The 14,848-nt window shown below is 43.3% G+C and overlaps 1 protein-coding gene across 3 annotated transcripts in view; it reads left to right on the top strand.

The window, feature by feature from the left end:
- The first annotated feature begins 292 nt into the window (after positions 1-292).
- Positions 293-14,848, top strand: part of MAP4K3 (mitogen-activated protein kinase kinase kinase kinase 3) — a 255,671-nt gene continuing 241,115 nt past the window's right edge. For all 3 annotated transcript variants that reach the window (XM_063443637.1, XM_063443636.1, XM_063443635.1), the window contains exon 1: positions 293-683. In XM_063443637.1, the coding sequence (XP_063299707.1) occupies positions 588-683 (96 nt within the window). In that variant the 5' untranslated portion in view covers positions 293-587. The remainder of the gene's footprint in view (positions 684-14,848) is intronic.

Genomic DNA, 14,848 nt, shown 5'->3' with positions numbered 1-14,848 from the left:
ATGACCCATGCCCCATGTTCCCACCTTGGGTACCAGCATCACACAGGCCATCTCCCCACTTCCCATCCATCCTCCCCCATGGCCCCTGTATCCCCCAGTCCTTGTATTTCGCCCTCTCATAGTCTATGGCCTTGTCACCCCTTCCCCCTCGCTCGCCCTGCCCTGCCTGAGCCCCTCCACTGGCTAGCTTGCCCTCCATGCCCTGTGCCCCGCTATGCCCCTTCCCCTCTCTCCACCCCTGGCACAGGCCTCTACCCCCGCACTGCGCCTGCGCACAGGCCAGACTCGGGAGCCATGTTGTGGGATCTCCGGGGTTTGTATTCTCCAGGCTCCCGGACGGATCTACTGTGTGAGGCGTGAAGGGGCGGCGAGTCCCCGGTGTGAGCGGAGTGTGAGCAGAGTGTGCTGCCCGGCTGTGAGCGGGGTCCTAGTGCCCGCCGCCCCGGTGACTGTGTGATCCCGTGTCTGCCCGGTGACAGCCCTCCAGCCGGCGGCCGTTGCTCCGGTGTGAGCGTTATCTAGGTCCGGGCCGCCCCGTGCCCGGCGGTGAGTGTGAGCGGGGTCCGGGCCCCCTCCGGGCGGGCACCATGAGCACCGGCTGCGACCTGTCCCGCAGGAACCCGCAGGAGGACTTCGAGCTCATCCAGAGGATTGGCAGCGGCACCTATGGCGATGTGTACAAGGTAAACACCGGGGGGGGGGGGGGGGTAATTATCGCCGTGTGCGAGCTGTGCCCGGGGCAGTGTGACAGGGTGCCATATGGCAGGGGGCATCCACATACTGACACACCGTGCCAGGGGCACAGCAATGGCCGGGCAGGGATACATAGGGCACAGGAGAGGCCTGCTGAGATCAGAGGGTGCCAGGGACAGGGCTACTTGTGATATTGTCCCACACTCACAGGGAACTGCGGCCTTTGACAGGAGCAAGGCAGATATTTAATCAATGCCAGTATATTCAATGCCCTGCCCACTGCCAGGGTAATGGGTATATGTATTCTGTGCCAGCATATTCAATGCCCTTCCCACTGCCAGGGTAATGGGTATATGTAATCTGTGCCAGTATGTTCAATACCCTTCCCACTGCCAGGGTAATGGGTATATGTTATCTGTGCCAGTATATTCAATACCCACCCACTGCCAGGGTAATGGGTATATTTAATCTGTGCCAGTATATTCAATACCCTGCCCACTGCCAGGGTAATGGGTATATGTAATCTGTGCCAGTATATTCAATACCCTGCCCACTGCCCGGCTAATAGGTATATGCAATCTATGCCAGTATATTCAGTACCCTGCCCACTGCCAGGGTAATGGGTATATTTAATGTGCCAGTATATTCAATACCCTGCTCACTGCCAGGGTAATGGGTATATGTAATCTGTGCCAGCATATTCAATACCCTGCCCACTGCCAGGGTATTGGGTATATGTAATCTGTGCCAGTATATTCAATACCCTCCCACTTCCAGGGTAATAGGTATATGCAATTTGTGCCAGTGTATTCAATACCCTGCCCACTGTCAGGGTAATAGGTATATATACTGTGCCAATATATTCAATACCCTACTGCCAGGATAGTAGGTATATGTAGTTTGTGCCAGTATATTCAATACCCTGCCTACTGTCAGGGTAATAGGTATAGATACTATGTGCCAATATATTCCATACCCTACTGCCAGGATAATAGGTATATGTAATTTGTGCCAGTATATTCAATACCCTGCCCACTGTCAGGATAATGGGCATATGTAATATGTTCCAATATATTCAACAGCCCTCTGCCAGGGTAATAGGTTTAGTGCCAGGGTTATTTCAGTGCTAAATATGTGACGGGTAGAACATTGCACAGGTTTTTGCACAGATAGCTATGGCCTGTGCCAGTGACATAATCTGTTGGGTAATGTTTTGTGCTAACTTAAAGAATTAATAGGCCTTTACCAAGGGCTGGATGTAGAAATGCAGTAATGAAAGAGTGTGTTATTTGTTTCAATGCTTGCAAGTTTATATTCAGATTGCTGTATATATCACTATCAGGTTTATTAAGACATTAGAAAAGGCTAGAAGAAAATACTTGAAGTAGCATAGTTTTTACCTGTAGCACAGAAAGGGGTCTGGCCTGTGCTAGTGACATTAACTGTTGAGTATAACTTGTGCCAATGTCACTGCATTTGTGTCTTTACCAGAGACCAAGTGTGGATACAAAATAGAGGGGTATAACAATATAGCCAATGCATTGGGACCAACAATGAAGTCCCAGTGCAGGCACATCATATTCATCAGGCCCCAGCCAACCACCGTAACACTCAATGCTCATTTTAGACTACTTTAACACTGATAAGAGTCAAATCAAGATATTTTATACAGTTAATGTAATTGTAAACTTATATAATATATTAACAGTTGAAGAATAAGTCGCTGAGATATTGTTAAATTTGAGGAATGGATTGCTGAGATAATGTCCATTATGTAATTTGGATCTCTATCAAAAAAGGTTAAAATAGTTCTGTCACCAAAAAACTATTTATTTATGAGCATTTCAAATAATTTAATTGAAATCCAAAGGCAGTCAAAAGATATCCTAATACAAACTAGAGACTACTTTGTTGTATGGTAAAATACTAACTTGATAATAGGTGGAGCTTCCGCCATTAAATTGTCAGTTCCCACAGCCATTTCTAGAGACGGCGGTGGCAATCAGGCCTTTTCTTGCTCATTGAGAGACATGACCTGTGGAGCTCCCACCTCTCAGGATCCTCCGTAGTCATAGGTTTTGTACTCTTGCGCATGTACAGGAGTACAGCACTACGTGGCTACTGGCAGGTGATGCGCTGGGAGTTGCCAAACGAAAATGGGACTGCATTACATATAACTTATTCTGATCCACCACCAGACCACTTCACCCCAAGCAGCAATCCCACAAAATAGGCAAAGACCCCAAAAGGTGACAGAGACACTTTAAAATCTGCTTTGCTAGCGGTAATAATAGAGGTGTGAACCATACTGAAATATGACCTTTACCAAGGAAAGAGTATAGATGCACATTAGTGACAACTAATTATGCGGTTACCATGATATCGACAAGGTATAAATCTGTGCTAGGATTATATTCTAGGTAAATGTCTAAGGCATGGAATTACTTTACAAGTACTGTACTGTGCAAAGGCCAAACTGTGCTACAGCCAATCTCACTGAAATGTTAACTTTACAGGCAGCTGATTATATATTATATTTAGAGGATGTAAATAAATAGATGTTTTCTACCATGGGATAATAAGCCTCCAGACTACCATGCTATATTTGGTAGTGTCGATATAGCTAATCTTGGATAGTAACAGGAAAAAAAAGTGTGCTTTGGCCTAAACTAGCTTTAAGGAGTATTTTAATGTATGCTTTGGGAGATATGTAATAATTAAAGAGAGTAATTTTAGAAAACAAAGAGGTGTTGATGGCATGTGCCAGGGCAGATATAGTGAATGTGTATATGGAAGAAGTTGTAGAAATGTTGCAAGAACAAGAAAGTTTTGAGACAGATGAGTTTGGATGCTGTTCTTAATTCAGTTCTCTTGGGCGAGTGTATCTTGGATTGTTGAAAATGTGGACATTACAGGGACAGGTTAAGCACAAAAGTCACTTTGGGGCTCATGCAGCTTTGCAAATGAAAATTGTGCAGTTACTAAAAAATGACACTGTTTACATTTTGCCGGTTCCATGACTATCACTCATGGGGACAGTCACTAGTGGCTCTGGACAGGATATAATTCAGTTATTAAATCATTTTGACATGTAGAGTCAGCATGAAAAATATGGTTACGTTTGATGCTGTTTGCATCCAGTGCTTCTAATAGAGAAGCTTTGGCCTGGTGGATTACTGTGATTGCAGCATGTGCAACATGTGTCCTCAATCTCTATAAGAAGCATCTAATTTGACTAAGGCATTAGGTTTGTTGACTTAATAGTGCCCTGGCGTTGTTTTTTGTTGTTGTTTTTTTGAATTTAAGTTCTTTATTTAAAAACAGAAAGCAGAGTAGAATAGTAGAGACATCAGCGTATGTATTGTGATACAGGAAATTGCAACCAAATGTTAATAAATAAAGAAGGGATGTCACTTTCCAAAACAGAGGTAAAATAAAACACTTCAATATAGATGCCAAGGTTGTGGTCAAGAGCAGTATAACTCCCTTGTAAGGTTTTCCTATTGGCCATGGTGAGATAATGGCAACCAAGTTTTATGGAAAGTGTGTTTTGTACATGCGCTGTCAATTTATCCATGAAATACGTATCTTTAATTTTAAGGATGACTTGCACCAGAGGGAGAACGTCATCATGTAACCAGGATTGAATGAGTGGTCAATGTCCTGCCAGTGCGAGCATGTTGAAGAACCTTTGTTCTCTAGTGCTCATTCCTTCAATTAGCCTAAACCATGGGTGTCCAAAAGGTAGAACTACAACTCCCATCATGATTTTCTTGCCTTTAGAATGACAAAACATGGAAGCTGTAGTTTAAATGTAGTATTTGGTGCTTAAATGGTAATTTTCTTTGACATTAAAGGAACACTATATAATACACAAACCTGTATTCCTCACCCTATAGTGTTAAAACCACCATCTAGCCTTCCCCCCTTCCTACCTAAATATAATGAAATCTTTTATTCCAGTCTGCTGCTACCCCTGATCTCCCTGCTTGTCTCACATCATCAGAAGTTGTGATTTGAGCCAATCTCAATTCTTTACCATTAGATTGGCTTAGACTGTCAAGGGGGCAGAGCCAGCACAAGTCAAACATAGCCCTGGCCAATCGGCATCTTCTCACAGAGCTGCATTGAATCAATGCATCTCCATGTAGAAAGTTCAGTGTCTGCATGCAGAAGGTTGAGACACTGAATGGCAGTGCTGAAAACTAGGCAGGACTGCTCCAGGAAGCATCTCGTAATCAGGGTCAGCTTAATATAGGAGCTGATGGAGCTGCAGCTCCAGGCCCATGCCTTTTTTTTTTTTTTTTTTTTTACTACACTTTATATGCTCTTGCTTAAGTATGGAAACTTAAGAGGGATGTAGGGGAACAAAACTGGTGTGGACTGGCTGTCAATTAAATTAGATAAGGTAAAGATGACTGCCCACTATACAAATGCTTTTGCTGCTTTAGTCTCCCTAACACAATGGCATGTTCCCTTTCTTCTACACTCACTACATACACTTTTTCTTTGTCCGAAACTGTATAACAGGAGCTTCTGCCTGCTAGTAAGACGGTACGAAGAGGAGTGGACAAGTAAGTGCTAGGGGACAGTCCTTAGAAAGAGTAGAGCGAGCGCATCATTAGACACATTTATGTTAAGCTCAGGGTGCTCTCTGCACATTATGCCCTTGGTTAGTCATCCTGTATGATTGGCAGGCAGCCATCTAATTATTTGTGCAGACATGCCCCCTTTTTGGGCACGTTTGTCCCTTTAGGCAGTTCTGGTTATGGGATTCACATCAGTAGCCCACCCAAGGGAGGGGGGCACTCCAAGAGCCTATAGTGCCAGGAAAACTGGTTTGTTTTCCTGGCACTATAGGATCCCTTTAAGACCTTTGTTTCATATTCTGTGTCCTGGAATTGCTGGTTATGACTAATGCTTATTATAAAGAAGCATTGGTTAGGCATATCTAAGAAATTGCCACACATACACCAGAGGGCATCATTACTTCTGGTTGCATCTGGTTAGAACAGAGATCATTAGAATTGGGATGCAGAGACTGAGAGAGCCTGACATGAAACTGGATTTCAGGCAAGTTTTTGGCCTCGTTTTTGTTAACATAGGGTCCACAATCTATACTGTAAAAAAGTTTTATATAAATATATAACTCGCAGGTTATAACTATTTAATTTCACCATTAGTGTTCCTTAAAACTATTGCAAGTGGACAATATAGAATGAATTAGTGGACAGAATCAAAGTTAATGCCCAGACACCCTGTGTCTTGTAGAAAGAAGCAAACCTTTGCCAAGTGGTTATTGGAGATGCACATCATCATATAACATTGTGAGGTTAGCCCTGATGTTGACATGAGGTGTTAAATGTGAGAGATACTCTAGAAGACTATCAAAAGGTGCTGGAACATTATAAGGACACGGAACATGAGAGGTGGCACTAATGGTGCACTGAAACACAAGGCATGTTGAAATTGTCTTGGCACAGAGACGAGTACCAGCCACATTTATTGACTCATATGTTGCATGCCGGTTGCTATTGAAAATAAGGCCCTGAAGCTAGGATTTCATAAATAGTGGTAAGCTTTTTGGCTGGTTTTGAAATAAATTCACTTTTTATTGTCTGTGTAAGACTTATACAATATTTTATGCTGTTGTTAAACTGCAAATTTCAGACACAAAGCATACTGAGAATTATAAGAACTATATCATCTAGGGTACAAACAATACTCCTACCCAGGGTATGTTTACGTGTGAGTTAAATAAAATAAATGTTGGATCAAGCATCCTTTGTTTGAAACAATTTTATGACATTTCTGAAACAGCAGTTTCAAATTAAAGGAACACTATAGTCACCTAAATAACTTTAGCTTAAAGCGGCACTGTCATGCCGAACTTACCTTTCCTCAATCTCTTCCTCTTCTCCCCCTCTCTCGGGATCTGTTATTCTTTTCTTCCTGTCTTCTTTAGTTTTCTTTAAAATCATAAGACAAAGTAGGGACTCTTTGTCTTATGGAGGATCTCTCCGCTTGACCAGCTCAGACCAGCGGAGGAGCAAAGTGTGCGGTGGGTGGGGGCCCTAATAAAACAATAAGGGGGGGGACCTACTGTCCTCCCCCCCTGGCCTCCACCCCTGAGCGGTGGGTGGGGGCCCTAATAAAGCAATTAGGGGGGGACCTATTGTCCTCCCCCCGGCCCCCACCCCTGCGCGGGGGGTGGGGGCCCTAATAAAACAATTAGGGGGGGAACCTATTGTCCTCCCCCCGGCCCCCACCCTGCGCGGTGGGTGGGGGCCCTAATAAAACAATTAGGGGGGACCTATTGTCCTCCCCCCCGGCCCCCACCCCTGCGCGGTGGGTGGGGGCCCTAAATGAACCCCCCCCCATCAAGGTGACTAGGGGTCCCAAGCCCCTAGTGACCCCCCCCCCCCCCTCCACCCAAAACATTCTATCCCCTACCTACCCCCTCACCCTAAAAATAGTGAGGGGGGAATAAAATAACTAACCTGTAAAAAAAAAAAAAAAAAAACTTACCATTTGACGTCTTCTTTTTTCTAAATTCTTCTTTCTTCAGCCCCCCAAAAGGGCAAATAAAAGTCCATCATACCCATCGCACTTAAAAAAATAAATAAAAAAAAACCGAGCGCAAACAAAAATGAATCCATCTTCACCCATGGAGGGCACGCCGCGTACTGAGCTCCGCAGGGCGGGTCAAGGCTTATAAAGCCTTGCCCCGCCCTGCAATTAGGCTTAGGACACACTGATTGGTTGGTTTAAGCCAATCAGAGTGTTCTGTGTCATTTTACACAGCGTGGGAAAATTCAAAAGAACTTTCCCACGCTGTGTAAAATGACAGATCACTGTGATTGGATGTTTTTCAAGCCATCCAATCACAGTGCTCTGTGTCATTTTACACAGCGTGGGAAAGTTCTTTGGAATTTTGGAATGGCCTTTTGGGGGGCTGAAGAAAGAAGAATTTAGAAAAAAGAAGACGTCAAATGGTAAGTTTAATTTTTTTTTTTTACAGGTTAGTTATTTTATTCCCCCCTCACTATTTTTAGGGTGAGGGGGGTAGGTAGGGGATAGAATGTTTTGGGTGTGGGGGGGGGGGGGTGACTAGGGGCTTGGGACCCCTAGTCACCTTGATGGGGGGGGGGTTCATTTAGGGCAGCCACCCACCGCGCAGGGGTGGGGGCCGGGGGGAGGACAATAGGTCCCCCCCCTAATTGTTTTATTAGGGCCCCCACCCACCGCGCAGGGTGGGGGCCGGGGGGGAGGACAATAGGTCCCCCCCCTAATTGTTTTATTAGGGCCCCCACCCACCGCGCAGGGGTGGGGGCCGGGGGGGGGGACAATAGGTCCCCCCCCCCAATTGTTTTATTAGGGCCCCCACCCACCGCTCAGGGGTGGGGGCCGGGGGGGAGGACAGTAGGTCCCCCCCCCCCTTATTGTTTTATTAGGGCACCCACCCACCGCGCAGGGGTGGGGGCCAGGGGGTAGGACAATAGGTCCCCCCCCTTATTGTTTTATTAGGGTCCCCAACCACCGCTCAGGGGTGGGGGCCAGGGGGGGAGGACAGTAGGTCCCCCCCCCCCTTATTGTTTTATTAGGGCACCCACCCACCGCGCAGGGGTGGGGGCCAGGGGGTAGGACAATAGGTCCCCCCCCTTATTGTTTTATTAGGGTCCCCAACCACCGCGCAGGGGTGGGGGCCGGGGGGGAGGACATTGGCTCCCCCCCCACACTTATTACCTTTTTTTTTTTTACAGTGAGCAGCCACAGGCTGCTCACTGTTTAGTGGACATGCCCCTACTCGCGGTATAGCGAGTAGGGGCATTGGGGAGATTTTAATCTCCCTTGTGCTATTATGGGGGTCATATTGACCCCCACAGAGTGAGGGGGGGACCTGGGGGACTTAGGAAGTGGTGGGGAGCATAGCTCCCTGCCGCTTCTATAGTTACATATTACAAGGAGGGAGCTGCACGCCGGTAGCCCCCTCCTTGTAATAAACTGAACGAACAAACGAACACTGATACTCAGTGTTAGTTTGTTCATCTGATTTTTTTCTATTCGTTCATTCGTCTGTCTGATGAATGAATGAATAGGTGAAATTCCCGTTCGCATGTCCAGGTGTTTCACTGGGCATGTGCGGGAATCTCACAGTCTGTGTAGTGTGGGTAGATGACGTGTCCCATAGGGACTTCACCTACCCACACAAAGATGGCGGCGCCCTGAATATAGATCGGGGCAGAAGATAAAGAATTAAAAAGAGGTAATCTGGGGGGCTTAGGGGCATTTGGGGGTGACTAGGGGGTCGATTGGATGTAGTGGAGGCGGGAGGGGGGTTAAAAAAACAAAACGGTATTCGGCATGACAGTGCCGCTTTAATGAAGCAGTTTTAGTGTATAGATCATGCTTCCTGGGTTTCACTGCTCAACTCACTGCTATTTTGGAGTTAAATTACTTTGTTTCTGTTTATGCAGTGCTTGTCACACCTCCCCTGACTCTGATTGACAGAGCCTGCATGGAAAAAAAAAACTTGTTTCACTTTCAATCATATGTGATTTACCTCAAACAATTGTATCTCTTTCTCTGTAAATTGAACTTTAATCAAATACAGGAGGCTCTTGCAGGGTCTAGCAAGCTATTAACATAGCAGGGGATAGGAATATCTAAATTAAACAGAACTTGCAATAAAGGAAGGATAAACTTTAGAGGACTCTTTACAGGAAGTGTTTAGGAAGGCTGTGCAAGTCACATGCAGGGAGGTGTGCCTAGGGTTCATAAACAAATGGATTTTACACCTAAATGGCAGGTGAGACTGCAGGGACATGATCTATACACCAAAACTGCTTCATTAAGCTAAAGTTGTTTTGGTGACAATAAGTGTCCCTTTAATATTTTTCAAGCAAAAACTTGCATTCAATTTAGCACACAAAATAATTTATAGAACGTGGACTTTGTTCATATATTGCAACTTATCACAAAAGAGAGAGTACATATTTACTTAATGACTAGTGGAATAATGATTCTTATGCAATGGAATGTCCAATGATTTAATTCATTAACAGCATATCTATAAAGAATGTTATCTTCTCAAAAATGGCCTGCGCTATACTATGTTAACCAGCTTAGTATTTTTCTTCCTATTGTTAAAAATACCAATAGGATTTATGTTTTTGTTTACTTGTTTGGTAGACTTCAATGATTAAAACAGACTATTCAATTACACGTATAAAAACATTAGACTGTGCTGATCGAATCAAATGCCCGTTAATCGCAAGATAAACAAATATATTTGTTAATTAAAAAACATGAATGAAGCGATCCGTTCATATAGCTATTAACAGCCATTTCATTCATTCAGCCCGGCTGAACTGGATTTGTGCAGAAGTCTAAAGAACATACTATTTTAATATACTTCTAGGTATCTGTTCTTTTGAAAAGTCCTTTTATAAATCAGTTATAAGTTTAATCAGATGCAATGCCTTGTAGCATATTTTATTTATAATACATTTATTTATTGTACACGGCATTGACTAGTAGGCATATGTAAGGCTGCATGGTTCCTAGCATAATGATGTTTTAAACTTTCTGTACTGGATCTCTCAGTGGTCTGTTTCCTTAGAACTGTTTGTCACATTTTGCTGCACTGTATGGGCTGATCAGAATAAGGATGGCCAGTACCTGTATTACATATTTCCATAATATTTTAATTTTTCACAATTTTTTTATTTTTATAATTACATTCATGGGAGTTTTATAAAAATGTTGTCAAAGTAACACCATGAAAATAAGTGGAATAAGGAATACAGTTGCCCCTAGTAACTGCTCCACTTTTGGACCTTTTATAAATCTTTATGTACAAAGTGATTTTGCATGCGTGATAGTAACCATGAAACCCATTTAATGTACTATTTCCCATGAATGCACTACAGGCCCAAGTAGCTGCTCAAGAATTTACTAGCAAACATGGCCTAACAAGACATTGTACCCCTGCTTTATTGAAAGGGCCAGTATTCAAATCACTGTGTCACTGCTATATTCTTCCTTTCTTAAAATAATAGGAGGATGGAGACGGCTTCCAGGAACACATGGAAAAGGAAATCATTGAATAAAGGGCATAGTGATGTGTGTATTTATGAGTACAGATGCCTTGTCTTGTGTCTCCTGTGACATAGTTCCAATGTTCCTTGTGTAGTTCAGCCTGCTCAATACTTCCACTTACCGTATATACTCGAGTATAAGCCGAGGCCCCTAATTTTACCCCCCAAAACTGGGAAAACTTATTGACTCGAGTATAAGACTAGGGTGGGAAATGCAGCAGCTACTGGTAAATTTCTAAATAAAATTAGATCCTAAAAAAATTATATTAATTGAATATTTATTTACAGTGTGTGTATATAATGAATGCAGTGTGTGCGTATGAATAGTGTGTGCAGTGTGTGTGTATGAGTGCAGTGTGTGTGTATGAGTGCATTGTGTGTGTGTATATATTAATTGAATATTTATTTACAGTGTGTGTATATAATGAATGCAGTGTGTGCGTATGAATGCAGTGTGTGCGTATGAATGCAGTGTGCGTGTATGTATGAGTGCAGTGTGTGTGTATGAGTGAATTGTGTGTGTGTATATATTAATTGAATATTTATTTACAGTGTGTGTATATAATGAGTGCAGTGTGTGTATGAATGCAGTGTGTGTTTGTGTATGTGTTGGTGGGGGTGGGCATTTTGATTGTTATATTATTAATTATTTTATTAATTATTATTTTATTTTTTAATATTATTATTTTTTTTTTTTATTATTATTTTTTTTTGTCCCCCCTCCCTGCTTGCTAGCTGGCCAGGGAGGGGGGCTCTTACTCCCTGGTGGTCCAGTGGCATTGGCAGTTCAGTGGGCGAGACCCCTTCAGGGAAAACCGCTGTTCATGGGCAAATGGCAAACAGCCCTAACAGGACATTCATAGACATGAAGTAAAGGAGAAAATCTGCTACCTCACACACCACTGCTCAGTCTATAGCAGAACACAAGAGACTGCCTTTAAGTTCTTGATTAAATGGTACGGCACACCGAACTTTCTACACAACATCAAACCTATGCTGGAAATGTGAAAAAGAGGTATGCACCACCCTACACATATGGTGGGACTGTGAGAAGATTAGGCCATACTGGGTGGGAATTCACTACATGCTGGAAATGTTCTCTGATGCACCTTCCCCCTTAACCCGGCAGCAATGCTCTTCCACTACACGACCACCCCCAGATAAAAATACAAGAAATCTATGTCCATTAGGATTTTAAATGTAGCCAAACAAGTTCTCCCACAGTACTGGAAGCAGACATTCCCCTCCAGACATGGCTCATCCCACACCCCCACTGTCTACACCAAGATCTGGACCCATTGACTATTAAACACAGCGAAGGAAGACTTCGCCCTTAAACTCAGATACCACCATGACGAATAGGACTAAATGACAGTACATGTGCTCTCGCCCCTCCCCATCCCACCCACGAAGTGCCTAATTCCCTTCCCCCACACAAACACACCTACAATAGACTCCCCTCCCCTCTCCATCTTCTTCTCTGTCCACCCCTCTCTGTTAAACCCCGCTTCTGAACGCTTTTCGGGGACGAAAACTCGACTCACCCCGAATCTCAATGGGTACCCCTCCCTGAAGAGGGACATAAACCCACACATGGAACTCACACAAGACCATACAGAAGGGGCTGAAGGCCAAAAATGCATCCAACTAAGATTATCAAGCGCTCATACCCAAGACACCCTATATTGGTCTACCTTCTAAGACGGGGCTCTCTGATAACATACGGAAAGATATCCCATAACACTTCCGGCATCAACACTAACACACAGGGTAAGCGGGGGGGAAAGCCTTATTTGCTCAATACTGACGAACGACTGTGATATATCTCTAGATAAGAAATGTGACCTGCGTGTCTGTCAGTAAACGTATGCCTTCTTTAATACCCCGAGACCTGCGAGTCTCAATAGATGATGCACTACCTCAATGCTTCAGATGAACCGAGAGTCATAGTCATATACCTTTACTATTGTTGTTTGTACCAAGATTGAGGCCTGCGAGCCAAAAAGCTATACACTGAAACATGGACCTGCGAGTTTGAAATATGTTAAACCATAACTTTACTTTTGATTCCTATGCCCGAGACCTGTGTGTCTCATTGTCTTGCTGCATGCCTGCCATACATGACCGCTGATATGAACCGAAACCTAATAAAAATGATGTTACCAAAAAAAAAAAAAAAAGGCAACATCTCTGAGACAGAAAGGGGTACATTAAGGGGTACTATAAACTCATCAGCTCAAGGGCACACATGGGGTGGGCGGCAGCACTATAACATGGCTGTGTAATATAAAATTAAGCCCTGCGCTCAAACTCCCAGTACTCCTCGGAGGCAGCAATGATTATAGTACTCATCAGCCCCAATACATAGAATGAAAACAAAAGCTTACTGTGCCCTCAAATCCATACGCACATTTAAATAACTTGAGTATCACTAAAATAACTTAGTATCACTTAGTAAATAACTTAGTAAATAACTTAGTAAAGTAAGTATCACTCCAAGGAATAACTGAGGTTTACGGGGCACCTCTTGCCTTCTCTCAGCGTCCAGGAGGCCAGAATCTCCAGCACAGCTCCTGGCTGAACTGGAGGATGTAGTAGAGGCAGGCAGCGGCGCCTGCAAGTAAGAAATCAAACCAGTCTCAAATTACTTACAATGGGAGTTGCAAAGGCACCACTGGCCACATAACCACTATACCACCATGAGGTTATTAATTAAAGTGTTATTTTAATTTTTAATCTCATGGTCACTGAGTTTCACTACATAGGAAAAATATTCATGTATCCATTTGCTTGTTGCCTAAGCAATCTAATTTATTTTCAGGGGAAGAAAATAGGAAAAAATGTGGATATGTATAATCAGCAGTTGGACAGAAACAAATTTAATGGCAACAAATATCTGGCTAAACATGAAAAAATGAGTAAAAGTTTTTCAGATGTAAACTACAAAAAGGTTTTTCATAATAGTTCGTACTTTCGGTAGTATGAAATTATATGCTTATTACTTTTAATTCTAAAGATGTTTATAAATAAATAAATAAATAAATATATATATATATTTGTGTAAGGGGCAAATAGCCGTATATGGAGTAAGGATCCAGCTTAAGCGTAGGATAGTATAAAGGGAGCAAGTCGGTTGTGGTGTGCCGAGACCGACGATACGGTAGGCCTGTAAATAAAGAGGGCCCACCAAGGAGTAAGAAAGTAAAGTAAATGGAAAGAAAAGAGAAAGTGTTGAAATGAGGAGTGGGTGGGAGGGTCATTCTGCTGCTGACCTCAATCGATATGAGTCAAGTAAGGGGTGTCCCTTATATAGGGGAGTGAATTAATTTAAGCCCCTCCCACAAATACAGGCCAAACGGCCTTAATACTTGTGTAAGGGGCAAATAGCCGTATATGGAGTAAGGATCCAGCTTAAGCGTAGGATAGTATAAAGGGAGCAAGTCGGTTGTGGTGTGCCGAGACCGACGATACGGTAGGCCTGTAAATAAAGAGGGCAAAAATGAATAATCAAAGATTTAATACAGTCAACAAAAATATACAAATTAACCAGACATTTCCTTAAATGCATTACAGTATTTAATTCCTGGAAGAATTTTGAAGGTAGGAATCTAGGACCGAAAGTGGACACCATTTGTTGTGGGTAGGATAGTATGTTATCTCTACTGTTGGTCCGTGTTGACTCGTTTCGGAATGTGGTAGAGCCAATAGGTAATGATATATGTGTTTACGTACGTGGGATCGTTGAAGACAATGATCTGTCTGAGTGGTGGTGATGGTAGTGGATTCTCTGGCCCGAGAAAGGCATAAAAGGCAATGTGCATGGCTGGTAATGGCCGACTTGGTGTATAATTGAATGGTTGTAGATCTAATAGGTCCGATAAGGATGAAAAGTTGGATGGCTATTGGTAATCTCTGAAAGTATCATGGGGGAATGGATTCCTGAAAACCTCTGAGTATATTCTTGTCTGGTATGATAGCATGAAGTTATGGTAGTTTTGGCCATAGGTTATCCTGTGTTGTTGAATGCCTGTAAAATATATAATTAATGGTGTGTG

This window comes from Pelobates fuscus, chromosome 2 (assembly GCF_036172605.1).
Source record: "Pelobates fuscus isolate aPelFus1 chromosome 2, aPelFus1.pri, whole genome shotgun sequence".
NCBI classification, from domain to species: domain Eukaryota; kingdom Metazoa; phylum Chordata; class Amphibia; order Anura; family Pelobatidae; genus Pelobates; species Pelobates fuscus.
This window is presented reverse-complemented; position numbering and strand designations above follow the sequence as displayed.